Raw genomic sequence first — 24821 nt, 5'->3', positions numbered from 1 at the left:
AAATAAATATATATATATGCGCATATATACTAACCACATCAAACCATCACACAAAATATTTTATGAGGAAAAACCCTATGAAGGCCTTTGAAATAAACAGCACATTCCACCAATGGAATATTATGCAGCAGTTTTTTTTAAGGTTCTCAGTGTACCTATATGAAATGATCTGAGTTATATTAAAGTTTTTAAAAATTAAGGTACCAAGCAATATATATCATCATATGCAACCCTTGCTATAAAAGAGAGAGACTGTGATGGAATAAGAGTGTGTACATTCTCATTTCCCTTTATACCAATAAGCAAACACTGGGAGAACACAAACTAGTAAGAGGTTCTGTAGAAGCAGCAGTAGAGTGATTCTTCACTGCAGACACACACACACATCACATGAATGCACTATAAATCTTAAAGTAATTTGCTTGACGTAGGCCTGGTACTTTTAATTTAGTTCCTCAGTTCAAATCCAGCCTACGGCAAGAGCTTTAAAACATGGTCTATAATGCATGAATGCAAAAATGACAAAGGTTTCTCTGCAGGTGGCTCCTAAAAGGCAAGGCAAGTAGGGTTCTGCAGCTGAACCAGGTGCTCCTGAGCAATGTCCCATCTTTTACACACGATGGGTACACATTCCTGCTGGGCTGACCAATTTTCCACCCTTCACAGGCCTGGAGACGGTGGTCCAGGCTGGTGGCTGTGAAACTGCAAAAAGCTCCTGGTTGGCCCAGCATGTACATGAGGAACCTGTCGAGCAACAGGCCCTCCCAACCAACTGCCATGGGACCCTTGGAGAAAAGGTTGGCAACTCAAGTCTAGCTCCTAAGGGACTGAATATCCAGTTAAAAAAAGCTTCTCATAAAAATGAGTTAGTTCAACAAGAGGATTAAAATTTTAATTAAGACACGGTAAGTCCCCGGACCAGAATTAAATGATAAAAGCGCCTGATACCACAATCTGTATTAAGCTTCCAGAAATATCCTAAACGATAAGGCTGTCTTTATCATCAAGGAAGAAGTGCAAGATTGGCATGTACATATATTTATCACTCTATATAAAGTGATCCTGTTCCCGAATTTTATATCCTGCCTAGTTGGAATTTTCCCAATGTATTAACTTTCATTTGGCCAAATACGAACTACAACACTAATTTTTTTGACACACACAGTTGCAAATACCAATGACAATATGGTATGCCTCAAACACATAGACAAAAAGGTCTCTGATATACTTAAATGTCAAGGAGGGGAGGAGAGCAATTATCATTCCGAAATATATACATGACACCCAGAAATACGAAAGGAGTTCATTTCCATTACTCACAATTGGTAAGCCTTTTGACAACAACCTTGTGATAAGTACCAGAGGCATATTTTAATATATATGTGGCACAAAATACCTTTTTTAAAGAGTGACTTCAGAAACACAAAAGGCTCCCTTGTTTAGTTACAAAGCCTATATTTCCTCCTCTTTTACTGAGGATGCCTGTGCTTACATCCAGCTTTTCTCCCCACAGACTTCTGTTTGTGATGTCACAACCCAGAGCTACTGACCCCAAAGAACACTGGCCAATTGCTATGGAAATGATGTGGTGCTGATTTAGCACCTGAATCTCACTCCTGGATGAGAAAAATAGAAAATTCCAAATTGTTGGCCTTGACATTTTCTATCACTTCAAAAATATTTCTCAAACCTCTCCCCAAAAGGCTGGGTAGAGGGAACCAAACAACCCCATTAAACCCACCTCACGGTCTTCCAACTAAGAGTCTATATGCTGCCACCAGGAGGTACCTGGGCCACGAAGATCCAGCCATGCCCCAGAGTCACTCTCGACTCAGCCCCCCAGATTTCTCCTCAAAAGTCCCAACTAGTGGGCTTCCCTGGTGGCGCAGTGGTTGACAGTCCGCCTGCCGATGAGGGGGACACAGGTTCGTGCCCTGGTCCGGGAGGATCCCACATGCCGCGGAGCGGCTGGGCCCGTGAGCCATGGCCGCTGAGCCTGCACGTCCGGAGCCTGTGCTCCGCAACGGGAGAGGCCACAACAGTGAGAGGCCCGCGTACCGCAAAAAAAAAAAAAAAAAAAAAGTCCCAACTAGTAATACCATCCAGTGAGCAAAACCATGGCTCAGTTAAAAGGGCAGAACACATGGATTACCAGAGGCCATGGGCCAACACTCGGTCCCTGAATTGGTCAAGCAGAGCCTAACCAGCACATTTTAAGCCCCAGTCTACCAGTTCACCCTGACTTCCAAGTCAAAACCCCCAGACTTCTGCTTGGTCCTCCTCCTCTCCTCTCTCCTGGCACTGAATCCATTTTAAAGAATATTACATAAAATAGGGGTTATCAAGGTAAATTAGAACACTGATATCTTTCTGCAAGTCCAAATATACTGCAGAAGGAGTGTTCAGAAATGGCATATTGGTTCTGAAAATCCATCAGTGGCGTAAGGCCCCCACTCTGAGCTCCTGAATCACCTTCTGGTACAAGCCCATGGTTCCCTGCCATGTCTGCATGGCTCAGCAGCAGAATCTTCTGGGGGGGGGGGAGGGTTCTCTTGGCTACATCAGAGTGACTGCACAGAATCTCCAGGAGCTCTCCCTCAGAATTCTTTTTTTTTTTTTAAAAAGCTCCCCACAAAATTAGGGCCAGAAGCATATTCAAACAACCTCATCAATTTACACGACCACCTTCAAAACACAGAGTATCAGTGTGGGAGAAAGAAGTCTGGAGTTACTAGTTCCCTCAGGTGTTGATGTAAGTTGCTAGTGGGGGAAACCAGGTGAGGGGTCCATGGGAACACACTCTACTAACTTTACTGTACATCTAAAATTAACCCAAAATTTCAAGTTTATTTTTAAAAAGAGAACATAAGAAACCCTCAAGCCTAAGAGGCAAGGAATATAGCTATTAAACTTATACAGGAAAATCTTCGGCATGAAGCATCCATACAAGCATGTGTGAAATTCTCACATAATTAAAGGTAGAGAGCAAGGCAGCTTAGAGCTGAGATACGAAACAAAGTCTCCCACACAGACACTGGGCGGGTGCACAGAGCACAGCTCCTCAGGAGGGGCCGGCCTGGGAGAGAGGGCTGGCGTCTATGCTGGGGCAGGAGCAGCAGAGGAAACACTGGGCACGTGAGAAGGATCTAACGTCTGCTCCCAGGATTTCACAAATAAGTAACTCCCAAGTACTGGTCCCTATTGTGTGCTGGGCGCTGTATAAACATCCTCAGGCAGTGATCACAGCCTGGGATCAGGCAGATGGGGTGTTTACAGATGGACCCAGGGTCCCGGCTGGACTGAGAGGGATGTTGCCCTGGGCCTGTAAGCTGTGGAGCAGCTACTCTCTTTGCTTTTCCTCCATGAGACAGGAGTGGCCCTTCCCTAAGGAGGACTGCTCACCCTGAAATAAAGTATGTTAGATGGAGCTCCTGAATGAAGCCAGAGGCACCGGTCAGGAAGAAATAAAGAAGGAAGTCCTGAGCAAAGAGGCACAATGCTGTGAAAAGTTCTTTAGCCACAAATACTTTAAAAATGCCTACTCTCACCATTTTGCAAAATTATAGTGCAATATCACAACTGGGAGAGCGACAATACACTGATCCTCCTCCCATTCACTTGCATGCATTTCATGATGTGAGGTCTGTGTGTTCCCCACACTCAAGATACTGAGCAGCCCAGCACAAGGACCCTCAGGGGGTGCTTTTACGGCCACACCCACCTCCCTTCTGTGCCCGCCCCAAACCCCTGGCAATGGCCAATCTTCTCCATATCCACAATCTGCCATTTGAAGAATGGACACAGCATGTGTAAGTAAGCTTACGGAGCACCTTCTGACACAGCACAATTCCCTTGAGACTCATGTCAACAATGCATTCCTTTCTCCTGCTGAGAGGGTTCTGTGGCAAGGACATGCCACTATCTGCTCACTCAGATAGCGGCAACATCCGGGTTGCTTCCAGTTTGGAGGCATTACATATGAATAAAGTGGCTGTAAACATTTTTGTACAGGTCCTGAGCAAAGAGACAGGTATTTTTACTTCAGGATTTTACACAATGAATGAAATGCTCACAGAAGCAAGGCAAGGGGTGCAGTGATAAATAAAGGGAAATAGTGACCTCCCTGCCTCTGAGTCTAAGTAGAAGGAAGGCATTCCCAATGTTCATGTACATACACGTGCACAAGGTACAAGTACTTTTACTATTCACAATACGTGGATCCCAATTCAGGATCCATACAGATATGCGTACATGGATTTGATTTCGAATAGCACCATACCATTATGTCATGATCTACTCACCCATCCCCTACAGATGACTCTTCCCAGCCACCACCACCTCCTTTTTGGCCATCTGAGTGACACTACAAGCAAACAACTGTACAATGATTTTGTCCTGCAGCACGCTGTATAACTGTGTGGTCATCTGTCAGGGTCATCTCTCTCACACACTGAGCTCCCACAAGCAGTGCTCTTTCCCAGTGGCAAAGATCAACAACGCATCCAAAGCCACTACCAAGTGGCGCTGCACAGCCTCCTGCACCAAGTTCTCACGCTGCTCAGGAGAACTCTTCTAGCGCCATCACTTATTTTCAAGAATTCAGATATAATCGATTTCCCAATGTGCTGATCCTCAAAAAACCTGGCTCTAAGCTCAAAGAAGCAAAGAGACATCTGATAACTTGAAGGTGAGAGACAGAAGATGTACCACTCGTACTAAGCCCAGCTGAGAAGGTGAGCTGATTAGAGGGGGGGCGGTCTGGTAAGGCTTCCACAAAAGCAAGGACCCACAGGTGTCAGCTATCACACTCCCCAAGAAACCAGAACCTCCAGGGCATTGGGAAACAACTTTGGACGCCCCCAGAAAACCTACAATTCTGTGGGAGAACTCGATGGCTCTGTGTCAACTCCAGTCCCCTTTGGGGGAATTCTCAGGCAAAGCCAGGCCTCGCACAGACTGGGGAACAGATCCAGATCCAGTCCTTGGGCAGAACCTGGAGGGAACCAAGGATACAAAGGTATGGAGCAAAATTGCAGGTCTGAGCTGTCTTTGCTCTCGCCCAGGTTTACCAGTCCTGGCAGCCGCTGGGTGGAAAGGAGTAGGTGCTGACCAAGCAGCAGGGCCCATTCACCAACAAGCTCACCCCCGCCCCCCAGTCAGACAAGGACCACAGTGCCTGTGGGCCATGAGGAAGTGCCCAAGTGCTTTCCGGCCCTCAATCCCTCTTGTGAAACCTCTTAGAAGTGGAAAACTGCAACTATGGTTCAAAAACATCATTTCTAATCCACTACTGCATTACAAGGATTTCATCCCCCACCCCCACCCCGGGCACACCGTATTTGCCTGCAATTACAGTAAGGAGGGCGACATTCTAACGACTGTTTCCTAACACTGGTCTTCTCCACACACGACTAACTTGGGAGGTAGAGGCTGAGCCTGGGTGCCCTCTTCTCACAGGAGTCAGTCCCCCTATTTGCCAAGTGTCTTGATGTGTCAAGAGCAGGCTGCGCCCTGGGCCTCAGGAGGGAACAGATAAGCAGCCCTCACACAAGAGGGCTAATGCGACAGAGGGGAAAACAGCCACAGGCCTTGGACATCCAGGCCAGGACCAGAGAGTGAAGGGAGCCGGCTGGGCAGAGATCCTGAAGAAGCACATTCCAGACAGTTCCAGAGTGACCAGGAGCAAGGCAATGGGCAAGGGAGGAGGTGGGAGATGAGGCCCAGGTTGAGGGTGGGCAGGGCCTTGAAAATCTCCGAATGCTCACGTCAAGCCTATGTCCCACCAAATGAAGAGGAAACCACCGGTGGCCCTGAAAGCACTGTGACACTCAATAACAGGTGGGTCAGGGCTTCCCTGGTGGCGCAGTGGTTGAGAGTCTGCCTGCCGATGCAGGGGACGCGGGTTCGTGCCCTGGTCCGGGAAGATCCCACATGCCGCAGAGCGGCTGGGCCCGTGAGCCATGGCCGCTGAGCCTGCGAGTCCAGCTCCACAACAGGAGAGGCCCGCGTACCGCAAAAACAAAACAAAACAAAACAAAACCAAAAAAAAAAACAAAAAACAGGTGGGTCAGAACTGAGATGGTGCCGGTGCTTGGACCCTGGCTGCCAGCCCCAGGCAGCCATCTGATCAAGCCTGTCCTCATCATCACAGGCAGCAGAGCCCCATCAGAAGCGCCTCTGCTGCCCTGTGGAGGATGTGCGTGAGGTGTGGTTTTGGGCTATCTTGCCCCTGCCAAGTTGGCAGGGCTGCCTCCAGTGACTCTCTGAATTCCTTCGGTCATATTAACAATGAAACCGTCCGTGGCTTAATCAATACCACAACGGTGTTCTGGTTTTATTTTGATTTTTATATGAATTGGCTCCATGCCTGCCCCATGAAGGGAGCTGAAAGCCCACTTGCGGGTGGTGGTCCTGCCCTGGGGAGAGTCTGAGGATTCAAAGTAGACTCTGTATTGAAACCCGACAGTTAGCTCTATACTCTTAAATAATCCTGATTTAAATTAGTTATATGAAAATAAAGCCCCAAAGAAGGCCACGTATAAATCTGTGTTCCTTAAATAAAACTATTTGTTTGGGGTCTTCAGTTTGGCTTCATTATGTAAAAATCATCTGTTTTTAGAGGATCATGCTAACTGCCATCATGTCTGTCCCACAAACCATGACTGATGACTGAGTGAACACTGGCCGGGCATGGAGAGGGGTGTACACCCTGCACGACTGAGGAGCTTATAATTATGTCTGTGCTGCTTGCTTACACATCTGGTCTTATCTGCTATATTGGGTAGGGCAGTCCACTTGTGGAAAGGAAAAACAAGTCCCAGCAAGCCCAGCAGAGACGGAGCTGCACAGAAGCTACAGGATGAAGGCAGAAAGTATCAGCAACCCACAGGAGTCAAAGGATCAATATGCAGAACACACAGAGATCCTACAATCAAGAAGAGACAACGCAACCACAACAAGGAGAAATTCTTAAGAAATACAAATGACAAATCTGCTCAACTTTCCTAATTAACACAATACCACTTTTCATCTACCAGATTAAGTCTCACATCACAAAATGGGTGGTGTCAAATGGCTAAAGTCTAAATTTATAGTCAAATTATTCTCCCCAAAGGCAGTATTTATTAAAACCAAAGTCAAATATTCTTTCACTCAAAATGCCATTTCTAGATATCCATTCCAAAGAAACTAGCATACATGCCCAAAGATATATACAAGCATATTTCTTATACTGAAGCACCATTTTTTACAGAGAAAAACTTAAAACATAAATGCCCATTAATTCTAAGGGCCATATATTGTATGGCGCCATTTATTCATATAAAGTGCCCAGAACAAGCACACCCACAAAGACAAAAGGCAGATCAGTGTTTGCCTAGAGCTGGGAGGGAGAGTGGAAGGGTGATGGCTAAGGAGTGCATGGGTCTCTTTTTGGAGTGGTAAATTGACTGTAGTGATGGGTGAATATATTTATTAAAAGCCATTGAATTGTATGAGTGAATTGCAGGATATATAAAATCTCAATAAAGCTGTATTTTTTTTGGGGGGGGGGAGACAAGAACTGGACAGAAATGGGCTATTCTGAGTGGGAACAAATAGTTCCACAAATCACAGCTGTCTGAGGGCCCAGCATAGTGAATGATGTGTACATTGAACAACTGAATCAGGTGTAAGTGTTCCATTTTCTGCAGTATTTCTCTAAAAGTATTAAACATTTTTGGTGTTTGAAAAACCCATTTATCTACAAAATTTATTTATGTACATAAATTCACTCTACATTCATGTAGTTTTAAAGAAAGTAAAACTATATTAAGGGACAATGTCCACCAAGAGAGAAATCAATTAGCAGGATGTCCTTACAGAATGAAGGAAGCTGTACATGTGGACGAGATGAAAAACAGGACAACACCCATCGTACGTTAAGTACACATGTTCACTGAGGGACGGAGTCTTTCTTGCCTTCTTGCTTCCATGTTGTTTTAATGTCTCAGCGAATATGTACTGCCTTTATAATGAAGGTAAAACCACCCACACACGCGAAGCAAAGCAAAGCACAATGCAGAAAGGCACAACCAAAGTACTGCCTAAGGCCTGACACCACCTCAAGCAGCCCATAAAGTCTGTACCAGTGGGGACTTCCCTGGCAGTCCAGTGGTTGAGACTTCGCCTTCCAATGCAGGGGGTACAAGTTCCATCCCTGGGGAGCTGGGATCCCACATGCCGAGACCAAAACAGAACAGAAGCAATATTTTAACAAATTCAATAAAAAATTTTTAAAAAAAGGGTATATTAGAGAAAGAAAAGGGTACAGCAGCTGCCCATTTGGGGGCAGGAGGGAGTAGGAACAAAAGGATCCCAGAACAAAGGGATTACCTAGATTACTTGTGACCTTGAAGGTCCTTTTACACCGGGGCAAATGGCAGCATCCTCTCTTAAATGCCTGGATTTTCTTTAGAACTACTTAAAAAGACAAGGAAGTTCGGGGGCTGAGGATTGGGGTCAGAAGTAGAGGAGAGATTTTAAACATACTGTGACTGTGCTAACTAAAACTTTTGAAAACTAGTCAAGCACAGCCAATTTCAAATGAGTTCCTTTATTTGTATAAAGCCACAAACAGAACAGCCTAGGACAGAGGACTAAGCTGTTTCTGGTTGGTTTTTTTCCCCACGTTGGTGTCAGCAGACCACCACTCAGGCCTTACCCTCCTTTTGAGGGGACCCACCCGGACTGTCAAGGAACACCTACTTTCAAAACCTTCTAAAAAACCAGTGGCCAAAGAAAGTGTTGAAAAGTTCCTGGGAGGAAGACTAGTTTCCCAGGTAAAGTCGCGGGAGCAGAAGACATATGGTGTTCAGGGGCTGGTAGGCACAGCAACAGTGTCAGCTTTCCTGAAATTAATCGGTATATTTGAACACAATTCCAATCACAATCCAGCAGAGTAAGTGAAACAATTCTGAAAAGAACACAGTTTGAGGAATTACACTACCTGATTTTGAGACTCACTATAAAGCTTCAGTAATCAAGATGGTGCTGTGTTACGCAGACACAGATCAATGGGACAGGAGAGTCCGCAAATAGACCCATGTAAACATTACTACATTGATTTGTGACAAAGGTGTAAGTAATTCAATGGAAAGGGACAGCAGTCTTTTCAACAAACAGTTGGACATCCATAGGCAAAAAAAAACCACAAAAAACCCTCCAACCTCACACCTTATACAAATACTAACTGATAATAGACCATAGATGAACATAGATTTAAACTTTAAAACTTTTAGAAGTAATCACGTGAGACATGGCCAAGAATTCTTAGACATAACACCAAAAGCAAGATCCATAGAAAAAAATTTTGATACACTGGACTTCTCCGGAAAGACACTGTTAAGAGAATAAACAGACATGCTACAGATTGGGAGAAAATATTTGCAAATCACGTATTGACAAAGGACTTATATCAAACATATAAAGAGCTCTCCAAACTTGACAGAAAAACAAAACAAAAAAACCCCAAATACTTGAACAGACACTTCATAGAGAGTATAGGGATGGCAAATAAATACATAAAAAGATGTGTGACTGTGAGTTATTAGATAGCTGCAAATTAAAACCACTATCCACCTACCAGGATGACTAAAGTGAAAAATGCTGACACTCGAGTGCTGGCGAGGATGAAGATCAATGGGGGAGTGGGAGAGGGCACGGGCACCTGGGAAGTAGGTGGCAGGTTCTTACGAAGCATACCTCACACAACAACTCTACACCATCCTCTAGAGAAATGAAAACTCATGTTCACACAAAAACCTGAACACGGGTATTTATAATGGCTTCATTTGTAACTGCCCAAAACTGGAGACAACCCAGGTGTCCCTCCGTGGAACAGAATGGAAGCAGCAATAAAAAGCAACTACTGATTAGGTTACATGCTGTATGATTCCATTTTCTCGACATCTGCAAAATGACAAACCTGTACGGGATGGGGAGCATGGCCATGGTGGAGACACAACCAGCACAGCGTGAGGGGAGGTTCTGGGTCCTGACTGGGGCAGTGGTTACCCAGACCTACACCTGTGCTGAAACTCAGAGCCATTCACCCCAAAGGCAAAAGAAAAACAACGAAAGAAAAACAAAGGAAAAAAACACCTGGAGGGCAGGGAGAATAAGAAATGATTTACTGACTCTTTAAATAAGCACTGCCCCGGGATATGGGTTCAGATCTTTAACCATTCGGGAAAAGAGAACTGAGAGAGCATAAAAGATATACAGGTCTGAGTCTTTTTGCCTCAGGACCTTTGTTCGGGTGGTCTTGTGCACAAATGTGTGCATCACAGCTCCTGTTCTTTGAGGAGAGAGGGAGTCAAAAACGTCAAAAAGCCAGGAAAATGGGAGGTCAGACACACCCTTTGCTCCAGTAAACTCACATACATAAATAAGGTGTGCTACTTCATAAGCTACGTTTAAATTCAGACCGATTGAGCTTCCCTGGTGGCGAAGTGGTTGAGCATCCGCCTGCCGATGCAGGGGACGCGGGTTCGTGCCCCGGTCAGGGAAGATCCCACATGCCGTTGGAGCAGCTGGGCCCGTGAGCCATGGCCGCTGAGCCCGCGTGTCCGGAGCCTGTGCTCCGCAGCGGGAGAGGCCCGCGTACCGCAAAAAAAAAAAAAATCAGACCGATTCCCAAAGAGTTCCAACTGTTCCACGCAAGCTACTGGAAAACGGAGAAAATGGGGGGAAAGACAAACAATAAACAAGTGGAAGGCTGACCATGATGGAGGAATAGAAAGCAAAATAATCAAAATCACAATTACCTCTGGTTTAAGCACGCTCTCCTTGAATTCTCACAAAATATCTGTTACTCATCTTAACAGGACCATCTTACATACACCTTTAAGTGTGAGGGGGACCAGAGGACGATTTCCCATTGCAGGGGACCACCCAGCACTGCCTGCTGCCCGTCCCCTGCTGCCCGTCCCCATGGCGTCAGCTGCTGCGGACAATTAGGCTGCCACTAGCTAATTATCATCCAACCATCTTCGTCCTCTGCCAGATAGTAGTAAGACTCTTAAATACAGGACAAAAGTCACTGCTCTCTTTGTGCCAGCGAGCTTTCTGGAGTTATAACTACAACCCTATACCAAGTTAGGTAGGCTGTTACACACATGAATGTGGTATTTTAAGGACTTTTTAATGTAACTGTATAATGAAATATGCCAACATTTAAAAGATCTGTATAACTCTGTGAATCAGTATTTTCCAAATGACCAATGAATGGTATTAGAAATGCTCCATTCAAAGTACAAGACAACCCAATAAATTTTAATGTAACAGAGCACGGTAAGTTAATCATAGGGTTTCAAACTGCATGCTGTAATCAACCTTAAGAAGCTACAAATTTTGATGTAGTATGAAAGAATTGCCACAGTTGCCTGAAAAGGCTATACCTCTGTAAGACTGGGTTTGCTTTATATTTCCAGTAAAATTTACATTGCAACTGACAGCACCAGATATGAGAATCCAGCTGTCTTCTATCAAGCCAGATAATAAAGAAATCTGCAAAATGTATGAACAATGCCATTCCTCATTAAATTTTTGTTTTAGAAAATATTTCCTATAAAAAGCATGTTAAATGTGGGAATCCCCTGGCGGTCCAGTGGTTAGGACTCAGTGTTTTCACTGCTGGGGACACGGGTTCAATCTCTGGTTGGGAAACTAAGATCCTGCAAGCTGCACAGCGTGGCCCAAAAAAACCCCAAAACAAGCAGTATGTTAAATGTGTTACTATGTACTGGTTTATTATTTTTAAATGAATAACTAAGACTGTTTTAATTTCTAATTTGGCAAATAATGATAGCTATAACCCACCTACCCAGAAGCTCTTTGGGGTTCTCACCAATTTTAAAACTGTCCCAGGATCCTGACAACAAGAAGTGTAATAGGGACTTCCCTGGTGGTGCAGTGGTTAAGAATCCTCCTGCCAATGCAGGGGACATGGGCTCGATCCCTGGTCCGGGAAGATCCCACATGCCGTGGGGCAACTAAGCCCACGTGCCATAACTACTGAGCCCACGTGCCTCAAGGAAAGATCCTGTGTGCCGCAACTAAGACCTGATGCAGTCAAAAATAAAATTTTTCTAGAAAAAATAAATAATAAATACAAATAAAATTCATGGTGACTACTAACATTTTCCCACAAAGACTTATAGAAGGGCACGTGCAAATCTAACCCTTTATAATGGTTACCAAAGTAGGTAAAATTAAGGTTATTTGGCATTGAACATGGTGGCATGTTCCAGTCCTACTGAAACTAAAATATAAAAATGCAATGCGTTCAATTATCTGGTAGAAACTGCTGTTCAAGGTGTAGAGAATAGAATGCTCCCTGGCCTCAAAGTCTAAAGGGGAGAAGAGCAAAGAAACACAGTTCATTACAATCCATGCACATGGGCAGGAATCAGAGAGGGGCCTCTATTTTCATCTACCCAAAGGCCTTACCTCTGCCATTTTCACCTCAAATCCCCCAGAACTCAAATCCTAACCACCCGCTCCGGCCACTGCCAGTACTCCTCAGGAGCCTTCCTGCTCCCCTGCCCCCAGACATAATTGCTCTCCCCCACTTCCAGAGCCCTCTCTCTGCACCTCTCGCAGCATTCATCGCTTTCTATCCTGCATTAATTACATGTTCATGTGACCCATCTATATCCTGCTGACTCTCCCTCTGCAAAGACACCTATCACCTCTTCATCTCTGTAAACCACCCCCCAGCCCAGGGCCTGAAGCAGCGATCTGAGGCGAAGGGCCAAGTATGCGCTGTGCTGAGCCAGTTTGGGGAACCGTCTTCCCAGGCTTTTACAGAAGAAAATGCCTGGTTTTCTGTTATTCTGAACAATCCTCTCCAAGGCAGTCTTCTAGAAAGGCAAAGCTAAACCCAGTTCACAGGCTGGGTCTGGAGCAGCAACTGGCCGCTAGAACTTTCTGTGATGATGGAGGTGGTCTACAGCTGCGCTGCCCAATACGGAAGCCACGAGCCACAGGTGGCTATGGAGCCCCTGAAATAGCGCTAGTGAGACGTAGGACCCGAGGGTTTACTTAATTTTACTTAAATCACTTCAAGCCCCCAGAGACATGGTTTCTTGGCCCGTGGAGTAGGGGGTAGAATAGTCGCTTTCTGCTCTAAAACAAAATTATGTGACCAAGAGCTCTCTGATAACATACCCAAAATGAAACCAGTATTTTAAGAACAAAAGGCCTTAAAAAGTATAGGATTTTTAACTTCATCAAAATAGAAATCCAAATAATAGCCTCTGATTCCCAAGGAAATACTGGCTATAACAGAAAACTTGCAGATTTGTAGTACTAATTTTCCCTCTTCCCCGTAGCCCTCAAGGTAATTAATGACCAACTTGAGAATAATTCTGAAGACTTTTGACAGCTCCCAGGGACCATGCCTGTAACATCACAATCCCCACGACCTGGGCATCCTGCAGGAGCCCACAACCATCACAGCCACCACCAGGACCGCCTGTCCTTACCGTGTGCGAATCTGTGTGGCTGGCCGCCGCACATCTTGAAGCTGAAACTAGTCACCTCTACGGATCATTTGCATTCTGGGTCGTCCCCCCTACTAGGATGCCCAAGAGTTACCTCATTTATTTGCATCTTCTCTAGACTCCCCAAATGCACTGGCTTGAAGGTCTCAATTTCGCCAACCCAGCGATGAATGCATTAGCAGTTTGTTAAAGTTGTATGTATGAATCTATCTCATGTTTTAAAACTCACTGTCAGGGAAAGAGGCCCAGAAGGAAGATATTCTGTGTGTGCCACAGAAACACCACCACGCAACTAGCTGGAAGTCAGTGAAGCGAGGAGACTGGCTGGCCTCTTAGGACCTCATTTCTTTCAACCCCTGCCCAGCTGAGCAATCCCGGGCTCTGGCACCTCCGATCCTGTTTTCCTTCCACCTTGTGGAAGCTGCTGTCTTAAGAAAGAAACAGATGATTCAGGCGACAGGGAGGAGAGGAATGCAGCTGGTCAGGACTTCAAGACACAGCAGGGGTACAGTCAGGTTGGTGCCATCTGTGTGGCTTGGAGGAGCCTCAGTTTGCTCATGTGCAGATGCAGGGTCATGAGGGTGAGGTGACAGGAGGACCTGAGTGGACAAGGTGCCTTGAGGTCTGACCCTGTAGCTCCACAGAACTTGGCCCTCTGAAATGCAGTATGCTTTCGCCCTGAGCCCTGGCAGACAAGGCTCAAGCCTTCTCAAGTTTAAATCTCTCCATATGCCCAGAGCCCTGAATGGTTTGCTTTAGGGATGATTCATTTCAGCTTAGGATCACATTACTGAATACCTGATTCTCAAAGAAGGGAGGCATCTACCTTTAAAAACACATCTATTTTGCTTCTGCCACCATATTTCCACTTGCTGAAGTATAAGGTGGCCCCGGCTGATTTCGGCAGTGAGCTACTTTCTATATTCAAAGCATGTGGTGAGCCACACAAAAATCTTCAGACTGAGGAGCCCAACTGCAGCTTTGCCACTTGGGGTGGTGAGATAAGAAACGCGGGAGAAGGCAGCAGTTTAAATTAAAAAGCAGTAACAGGGCTTCCCTGGTGGCGCAGTGGTTGAGAGTCCGCCTGCCGATGCAGGGGACGCGGGTTCGTGCCCCGGTCCGGGAGGATCCCACATGCCGCGGAGCGGCTGGGCCCATGAGCCATGGCCGCTGAGCCTGCACGTCCGGAGCGTGTGCTCCGCAACAGGAGAGGCCACAGCAGTGAGGCCCGCGTACCGGAAAAAAAAAAAAAAAAAAAGCAGTAACAACGTCTTCATGACAAATAGCGTCCACTGACTATGATGAGACGCAAATTTCTGTGAAGCCACATGGCTTGGGTTCAAATCCCACCACTGCCACCAACCCTGGGTAGGTTATTTAACTTGCTCAGCGCCTTGTTTCACTCAGCTATAAAATGGGGATGATGCTGCATCTACTTCAGAGTTGTGGTAAGGAGCCAATGAGTTGATACAGACACAGCTCTCACGTCCAGGGGCCTGGCCCAGGGAGGGGTAGCTGCCAAGCTCTCCCAGCCTCTATGCAGCTCTCTAAGGTTCAAGGCCAGTTTACTGGACACCCACCTACTGCTTCTTACCCACCTTCTTGGATCATTATTAGTTTTGTTGGCTGCTGAACAAATCACCACAAACTTACTGGCTTAAACACCACACACTTATTCTTTTATAGTTTTGGAGGTCACAAGTCCAAAGTGGGCCTCACTGGGCGAAAATCAGTGTGTCAGCAGGGCTGGCTCCTTCTGGAGGTTCGAGGGGAGAATCTGCTTCCTGGCCTTTTCCAGCTTCATCTTCAATGCCAGCAATGGCCTTCTCACATCACGCCACTCCAACCTCCCTCTTTCACGGGTTAAGGACCCTGTGATTACACTGGGTCCACCTGAGTAACACTGCATAATCTCCCCGTCTAGGGATCCTGAACTTAATCGCACCTGCCAAGTTCCCTGCCAGGTAAGTAACATAGTCACGGCTTCCAAGGGATTAGGACAGACATCTCTGTGGACCATTGCTCTGGGGACCACAGATCCTCTCCCTCTAGATCCCAAGCCCATGATGCTGTTCTACACCTCCTGCCTCTGAGCACACCACCCCTCCCTCTTTTCAAACTTAGCTGTGTCCCCTCCTCTGTGAAGCCTCCGATGACCCACCCGCTTCCCCACCGTAGGTCAGTACCCACCCCCCCCCATCACAGCCCTCCCTGGCACATGTTTACCAAGAGCCTTCACTCACGTGCTGGGGGCAGCCAGCCCTGTACCTGCCTGTTGGGAGGGTTTGCATAAATGTCTATCTCGTGGGCAGAAGCCCTGCACCAGGCTCTGCGAGTGCACAGCAAGTACAGCTCTGCTGCCACAAGGGTACAGTGGAGTCAGAAGCAAGCCATGAGGCCTGGTGCTCGGGAACATCCAGATGAGAAAGCAGGGGGCGGGGGTGGCAAAGCCCAAGGTGCCTGCACACAGCCTGCAAGCAGTTGCCCTCTTCGGACCTGACCGAAACAGAGCAAGCGGGGAGACTTTGCAGCAACCTGACTTCCTGCAACACCCTAGCCTGGGCCAGTGGGTGCGCTGTCAAACTGGAGTGTGGTGTCACGTGTCCCGGGACCCCATTACAGTTTGTAAGAGTTTAGGGTTAGCTGGTTAACTGCAACCCAAGTCAATAGGATCCAGAACCCATTTCTTTCAACGAAACATAATTTAGATGTTAGTTTATAGGATAGAGTTGGAGCTGTTTATGGATACATTTTGGAAAACTGCTGGAAGATGGCTCCCAATCTCAGGGGTATACCTCCGCAGCACTGGACTCACTTGCATATTAGTAAAACGAACATCGAAATGACTTGGATCAACATTCTCTATGAGGAGCAGGGATGCCATCCATCCAAGCAGGAAGCGAGATTATTTGTTTCTTTAAAAAGTAGTGTGCAAATAAGGTTTAATACGGGGAATTGATATTTCACACAAAACTGTTCAGTTACCATGGTGGAATGACAAAGTTACAAGTGCAATAGCACGTTCCCTTGTATTAATGGCCTATACACGCTTGCAATGAACACGTACAGTTTCTGCAAATCCTCCCTGCGTGTTTGTTCTAAGCAATAACTGTTGAAATGTGACTTTAATAACAACCTGGGGCTTGCATTGTGTATGTGTATTTTATTTCATTTCTTAAACAATTTGTTTACACTGCATGTCTACAAAATACAGAAAGAAATTGTCCACAACAGACTGGAAATTAAAAAAAAAAAAAAAAAAAACTGGTTCTTCACCACAAATAACCGAAGAAAGCCTGCTCTGTAGCGTTTGCCCAGGAACTATTTATTCACTCATTTTAATTTAGCTTTTCCAGGACACACTGTATCTTTCCAACATCCAATGTGACACTAATGCTACCAGAAACACCCTCTAGCTAAGGATCCAACCAGACTGTTTCGGTGAACTCTGGCCACTAACACTGTCTGCCCTGTCGGACATGTGCTGTACCTGCTTGTCCAATGTGGTGGCCACTGGCCACGGGTGGCAACTGAATATTTGAAACGTGGCTAGTCAGTTAAGGAATGTGATTGCCACCATGTGGCTGGTGGCTACCTTACTGCACACTGCAGGGTAAACCCTTAAGCATCCTCCTACCCCACATGTCTTCTCCTCTGCCCCCATAAGAATACGAGCTGGCATTCTCAAGCAATCCAGGTCTCAGTAGGAAAAGAGACTCAGTTTGTCCTCATGGGTAGCAGCAGGAGACCTGGAGTGCTTTAGAGAATGAAGGAGTCCTCTGGCTAGCACAGGCAGGATATCACACAGATCAGAAGCCGCCGCTTGGCCACCACTGGGAGCTGGGTTAGGGTTCGAGCTCAGCAACCTCACTCCACCAGCTACTTCTTTGGACTTTCTGCAGGTCAGGCATTCCAGCCCCTATCTGTTCTCCCTCTTGTCCTTAACAAGCTAAAGACAGAAGAGGAAAAGGCTGAGACTCTTGGGGGAGTATTCTTCCGTGCCCATCTATGATGGTTATAAAACAGCAATAGGGATTGAGGAATGTTTTTAACCAATTCACACACTTTGTTTGACTGAATAATTTCTCCTCCTAGCTGACATAAACTACCAACTCTAAGAATCAAGCACTTCAAGATTACCTACCCATCAACTACACTTCAATTAAAAAAAAATTACCTGCCCCACATTATTTACAAGGAGGAGCTGGACTCTCTAACCATGCAAACAGGCTAAGGAGCATTACATGTCCTTACTTGAAAACAGCAATTGCACAGGGTCAATTAAGGGCCTTGAAATGTAATTTATTCCCCAAAGTCATATTGACAAAATGCACTTGCAACTCCAGGTGAGTAAGGTTAGGTTAGGTTAGTAAGGTTAGGTTAGTAAGGTTTCTCAGCCTATACCCTAGAGAAAAGCCCCCTCAACTCTTTCTGAAAGTACCATGGGAGCGGGGGGGGGGGGGACAGGAGGGAGCCAAGAAGTCAGATCACTACCCAGACACTGGTGGCCACACCCTGGGTGTGATCACACTCTGCATTACAGGTCACCCCAACAATCTCATACAGCCCCTTTCCAAAGCAGAGGCCAGCTCAACAACTTATTGCAAGAGCTAGACCTTCCTCTGGTCAATATTCTGGGGGCTGGTACCTCATACAGGACAGTGCCCTCCCAGTATCAGGATGTCAGGGAAACCAATTAGTCACTAGCATGGAATCAGAACCCAGGGAGGGCCTGGGTTTCGAATATTCTATGCCAGGCAGGAAAATCACGTGGAACTGTTGTGGTCACAGAAGGGAACCTCCTGCTCTTTATCCTGCAGATTCTCAAATGACCTAAAAAGAAGGGAGGACCACCACCTTGAGACTCTGATACAGAACTCACATTTGTTAAGATAAACCCCAGGTCGAGCAGATGACTTGGGCTCCTTGGAAGGACACCTGGGCATCTCTGAGAATATTAACAGCTGTGCCCACACAACAGTGGTCCCAGCCGAGCTGGTGACAACACAGCACGTGCTCAGCCCAGCGAGGGCCCAGCCGCACAGTCAATGAGCCCTCCAGTCTCGTCACCCCCTGGAGCGCTCTGCTCTGCCCAACAGCAAAGACAGTGACACTACTCCCTAAGGCGTGCCCCACCGAGGCCCCTCCGCCTCCCTACTCCCTGGTTCTTGCTAGCTCACACTAGTGTCATCATTAAGTTCTGGAAGCATTCACTCTAGTCCGGGTCAGTGTACTTCCCTACACAACCAACTTTCTAACTACCTCCATGTCCAACCTCCAAGTTTAAATCACCAATGCTCAGAAGTAGGCCTGCTTCTCTTCAAGAGAATTTCAACACATCTGACTTCTCATTGGCCAAGCCATGTGTTAAGTTACTACCAAAATGGCATAACTTGACTTTCTTGCCTACGCAAGACACTTAAAAATCCTGCTTCCTCCAACTTGCCTAAGTCCAAATTAGTTCAGAACAAGAAGTTTCTGAAGCAGGTGACATTTGAACATTTAACCGTCACAGTACATGTCAAGAAATACCTTGTTACAACTTGGTCCCCAGAGTAAAATTCCTTTGCCTTGGAAATCAAGCAGAAGTACCCAGGCTACATACTACCCATGCAAAAAACCAGAAACAGTAACAAATTTTAAAAATACTCAATAGAAAACTTCAATAAGGTCCATCAATACCCTTGTCTGGAAAAGGAGCTTTTCCTTGCAAAAGGATCAAAAATGCCACTTCAAGCAACTTACGTTAAAGGCAATAAAACTGAATTAGCAGCTATCAAAGCAATATTGGTTTATAGCTTTGGCATTCTCTTTCACACACCACCCTGCCAGCCAGCCATCTCCTGTACTACTGTTTTGCCTTAAAATTGCTGTTTCCTGAATGAGTGTCTCCCACAAACACATTTAACAAAAAAGGAACATAAGATGGGTATCTTCAGATGGACAAACAGTCCAGCGGTGACGAAGATGAGTACAGAAGAGCAACCCCACAAGTAGCTCATGGGGCAAGACATGGCTCTTATGCAAGGCAAGTGGCTGAGACCACCAGAAAAGCTTAGGGAAAAGGTGGCATCTGAATCACTTTCCTGGGGTCTCTTGTCCTGTCTGCATTCAAGGAGAAGGAGACACTACCTGTGCAAGTACAGGGCCCAAAAGCCAGAGTTGCACGTCATGCAGTGCAAGTGTGTGTGCACTCAGAGCCTGAAGCACAAAGCAGGCTGACCGAGGATCCTGATAGCAGAGGCCGGGCTGTGCAACTACCCATCTACCTGCATGAGGAAGGCAGCACACCTGAGTCCTTCTAATAAGCAGGGCAGTGAAAAGACAGCTGTGTGCGGTCCAGGAAGAGTGGAAGCAGAGACCAGTAAGAAGGCTACTGCAAAGTTCCAGCATGAGGCAACAGGGGCCGCCTGGTTTAGGGTGGTGGATGGAAAACCGAAAGGGCTTTTGGTAACAGGATGTGGGATTTAGAGACAAGAATTCAGGGCCGACTCCCAAAGTCTGGAGGTTCGTGTAACCTGGCTTCCCTGCTACAACCTGATTGGCAACCTCATCAAATTCATTACTAGATGCTCTAACACTAGTGCAAGAGCAAGAATACTCTCATCACGAAGGCCACTGAGCTAACCAGGCTTCGGCAGCAGTGTAACAACGCACCAAATCCACTATCCACTCCTCTATCATCCACTACATTTTTCTTAAAATATTATAGCATTAACCTTATATAGCTATTTAGGCACATCAAGCCTAGGATTTCATAAACAATGCTGCTTAGATTGAGGCTGGTCAGTTTTCTTCCCAATCCAAGTCAGGATATAATTACCGTAGAACCAGGAAAGTCAACTTGCCCCACCTGTGTGCGCCATGCTTGATTAACCTGTGCCCATCCCTGCCTCAGGTGTAACCCTTTTACCATCACAACACCATGAGTGAACACTGATGCCCCTATCTCTGTGCCCAGCACTTCACACATGCTTTGTGTTTCCACCCTCACAACATCCTTGCAGGATACGACAGACCTCCTTTTCAAGGATGCAGAAACTGAGGCACTGAGAGCTTAAGCAATGTGCATGAGGTCACACAACAATTAAACGGTGAAGTCCACGTTCAGACTCAGGCCTGGCGCTAAGCCTGTATTCTCTGACCACACTGCCCCACCGTGAGTTAACTCAGTGGCTTCTTTCCTCCTTTCCACAAAACTGATCCCCCTCACCCCACCCCCCAAAAAACAAGATGAAGGTATACACTTTTTTCCAATATGTGCTGTTAACAATCTTTTGTTTACAGATAATCAAAATCAGCAGCCTGGAAGAATCAGGAGGGCGGATGCCTTCTGGAAAGTAACGTCCAGTCCCATCAAAACCTGACAGGCTCACATCAGTCAGATGTTTCTAAGTTTGGCCTAATTTCTTCTATGTGTCTCTATCTTTTCTGGGTTCTCCAAGTTGATGCTCACTTTGTAGAGTTCTTTTACCAACCAAAGCTAATGTGAGAGGAAAATCAATATTCTCATATTATTTGATTTTTGTCTTGTTACAGCGCTATTTGAAAAACAAACATGTTTTAGATATAATAAAATGCCCAAGTGTAGTTTATTTGGGCACACGTGTACAAGAGAACTCACTTTCCACTCCCAAACCTGCTTTAGCAGAAAAGTAACTTGAAACTCCATCTACCCACACAAGTTGGAAAGAAAAAGAAATCCACCACTGCTTCCCCCCAAACAAAAACCACAGAAGTCAGTGATCAATTCTTTTCAGAAACTGCAGACAACTCATTGATTTGCTCCCAGCTTGGTGTCCTGATAGCAGTGGTCTGAGTGTTGTACAAAAGTCAACCAAAACTGTCTGTGCCCATTAGTCTCAAAGATTACACTCTGAAACAGAGACTGCTCACACGGGCGGCAGAACCACACCAAGGAACAAACATCAAGGTATTGACATTTGTGCCAGCCCGCCTATGCAGAAGCCAGGCCTTGGGAAAACTTCCTGTTGATTTGGAGGGGGGCGTAACAAACCAGATTATCACCTCTCAAGTACCCGAGAGGGCAGAGGCCACTGCAGGTCCCTCCTGCAGCCCCTCGGCCTGCGCGGCCTCTGAGTTAGAGAGTGAATAAACTGTGGAGCACATTCATTCCTGGCCAGGCCGACAAAGGCCACCACCTCCATGGTGCTTTTTGCCTCCCAACCTGAAAACCTGCACGGGCCTCACAGGAAGGAAGCATGTGGTCTCAACCCCACTGAACTGCCACCATACCCCACGCCCCCCCCCCCATCTTTTCCCTCTCTGCCCTTCACCCTTCATAACTTTCCTAACGGCTCAAAACAAGACATTTTTAATATAACTGATCCTGAGCACTGTTATTCTCCAGCAGATGTGCAAGGGCTGTGCAGGATCAGTCAAAAGCAAATGTGACCCCTATAAAGCAGAGCAGGAGAGCAAACTAACACCGGACCCGTCGGTAGGAAAAAACCGCCAACCAAACCAGTCTCCCCGGCTCCTTCGAAACTGCCCTGCCCAGGAGGGGCGGGCAAATGCTCCGCATCCACAAAGCTTCCCTTCCTCAAGCTGATCAGAGGGAGCCCTGACAGCTTCCAGCTGCTGAGTCCACAGGAACCAAGGCGAACACCAAGCAGGCGAGAGTCACTCACAGAGCCTGGCAGACGAGGCCACGCAGAGCTGATGGTCACTAAATCCCACCCTTCTCGCTTTTTAATAGGAAGGATTTTCACACTTGCTGGTCCTAAACTACAATGTATAAACCTAACGCCACATTTTCGGAGTGGGAAGGCTAAGAAAGGCTGAAAGAGACTGCCTAAGACATGGGCAGCTCTTTAAACTGCACACCTGCGGCTGCTCACAGGGTGCTGACGACCGTAAGCCCTACAAAGACAAGGTACCCTCTGGATAATGAACCTGAGGCCCACTCAGAAGAAGACTGAAGTTTACGGAATCAGCAATAATAAACTACAACCTTTACCATTCAGTTTGAGACGCCAGTAAATTTGCAGATTACTGATTTTACGGGCGACTTTTCCAACGAAAACTTGGATATGAGAACAAAACTCCTTGAGGAAAAAAAACGTAGTCTTGAAAGCACGCATGACTTCTGAAAACTCTTCCTCCACTCAACACTCTCTAGTCTTATAGAAAAGCCCTTGAAACTTGTGGACACGACTATTTCCCCTGACACTCAGTTCTGTACCAGAAATACACTAGGCACTGGGGCCCATGCTGATCAGCTCTCACCTGTGTTCAAAACGCTTAAAAAGTGCTAAGACAACATAAGTGGGACACGGATATGCTAACACTAGTGGATTTTTGTCTCGACTGGGGGATAACTTGAAAAGGAAATTGAAAAGCAATCCCTTTTTACGAGGCATTAAAAGGAATATACATAATTCTCTCAGCAATGTATTCCTTCAGCTAATTGTTTAATGACACGTGACAAAAACTCTACGAAGTTATTGCCTTTCTGGGGCCAAGTGAGACGGACAGCCTGGTCCTTGGCATGGACTGGGTTCTCCTGACCCCATTACTGGCCACTGAAGTACCAGCGGGAAGTGCCTTCCACAGGCATCTCCACCACTTCGCCTTTTGCCACCTTGCAGGCCATTTTTTTCAGAGCACATCCAACTGTTGGCAGTACGTTACTCACAGGGGAGTACCAGTCATGGTAAGAGTTCCCACCAACCAGGATGTAGCACCCCACACGTGCAGCCACCCCACAGGACAAATGCTCCTTCACCTGAGCTTCCTTAGCACCCCCATTCATTTCCACACCCCAAGATCTCTGGCTAAAAGCAAAACAAGAACAGAACATTCAATGTCCCGTTCATTCAGGGGCACTCTTTTGACTCCTGCCTGTCCGTCCCCCTCGAAATAGGTAAGGACTCTTTTAAGACTCCTTAGACTTTGCCCTTTTAAGTACTTGGGGCCACGAGAAATAAAAGATGCCTTCCAACTACCAAGTCCTCTTGAGGTAGGTAAGCCCAAGACCCTTCCGCGCTCAGTGCCTCTGCATCAAACCTCTATTACCATGGCCTTGTATCTCAAAGCAGGATACCCTGGAAAACTGCTGGCACATGGGCAGAAAATTAAGTTACCTCTGGAGTCAGGGTGGATTTAGAGATAGGTAGTCGTGGGGCGGGGGGGGGGGGGGGAGGGCGGCGGCTTTCACGTAGTTTCAAAGACACACCTGGCCGGAGGCTGACTGCACCGCACACAGCCAAACTCCCCGAAATACAGCTAACTCAGAAACGAAGAGCGCCTGACTCCGGACTCTGGGCCCGTCCAAAGGCTGAGAACATCTGCGCCCCTTGCAGGTGTTTCCAAATGAAGCCCGACGCCAGCAAGTGCTGTTATGGAACGATCTCGGGGTCCGCTTCGAAGCCCCGGTGGGCTCTGCCGGGGAGCGCGCGGGAGCAGGTGCGGGCGAGCCCCGAGCCCAAGGAGGTCTCCGGTTCCCCGACTTTACCGGCCAGAGCCAGGACCCCGCGACGTCCGAACGGGGAGACGGTCCCCGGAGCCCGGCTCCCCAACCCGGGCGCGCAGCGGCCGCCAGCAGTCCGCAAACGCCCGCATCCCTCCCGCCGGAGCGCTCTAATTTACAACTCCGGGCTCCGGGCGCTTTGTGCCGACGAGGCCGCCCGGGTCCCGCGGGCCGGACAATGCGCCGGGCGGGGGACCACCGGCCGCCCCCAGCCCGCGGGCCCGGCATGACTGTGCAGCCTCGCCCGGCCCGGGCCGGCCGAGTCGGGCCGGCCAGGCCGAGGCCCGCGGCCGCCCGGGGCCTGGTTAAAGATGGCGAGCCCCTCGCGTGGCTCCCGCGGCTCCCCCCGGCCACAATGGAAGGCGCCCCCCGGCCCCGCCGCGGCCGGCCCCCGGGCCTCACCTTCCATCTCCATGTCCTCGGGCTCGCTCAGCTGCTGCTCGCCCGCTTTCTGCTGCTGCTGCTGCTGCTGGTGGTTCATGTCGGCCGCGGCCTGGGCCTCGCCTGCGGCCGGGGGCCGGGGCTGCGGGCCCGGCGGGCGGGCGGCGGCGGCGGCGAGCCGGGGCGGCGGCGGCGGCGGCGGCGGCGGGGCGGCCTCCTCCTCCTCCCGCGCGTCGTCGGCGGCGGCGGCCCCGGGGCGGCCCGCGGCGGGCGGCGGCGGCAGGGAGACGCGCACGTACTTGCTCGCGATTCGCCCAATCTCGGCGCCGAGGCGGGCGGGCGGCCGGCGGGCCGGGCCGGGCGGCCTCGTCGCTCGCTGCGGCCGCCGCCGCCGCCGCCGCCGC

General features: G+C 47.8%; 1 protein-coding gene across 1 annotated transcript in view; it reads right to left on the bottom strand.

Moving 5' to 3' along the window:
- Positions 1–24573, bottom strand: part of USP7 (ubiquitin specific peptidase 7) — a 57039-nt gene extending 32466 nt beyond the window's left edge. The window contains exon 1 of the mRNA XM_082671270.1: positions 24439–24573. Within this exon, the coding sequence (XP_082527396.1) occupies positions 24439–24517 (79 nt within the window). The 5' untranslated portion in view covers positions 24518–24573. The remainder of the gene's footprint in view (positions 1–24438) is intronic.
- Positions 24574–24821: the final 248 nt, after the last annotated feature.

This window comes from Grampus griseus (genome assembly GCF_964374135.1).
Source record: "Grampus griseus genome assembly, chromosome: 14".
Classification (NCBI taxonomy): domain Eukaryota; kingdom Metazoa; phylum Chordata; class Mammalia; order Artiodactyla; family Delphinidae; genus Grampus; species Grampus griseus.
Note: the sequence above shows the minus strand (reverse complement) of the source record. Positions and strands in the feature narration are given on the sequence as shown.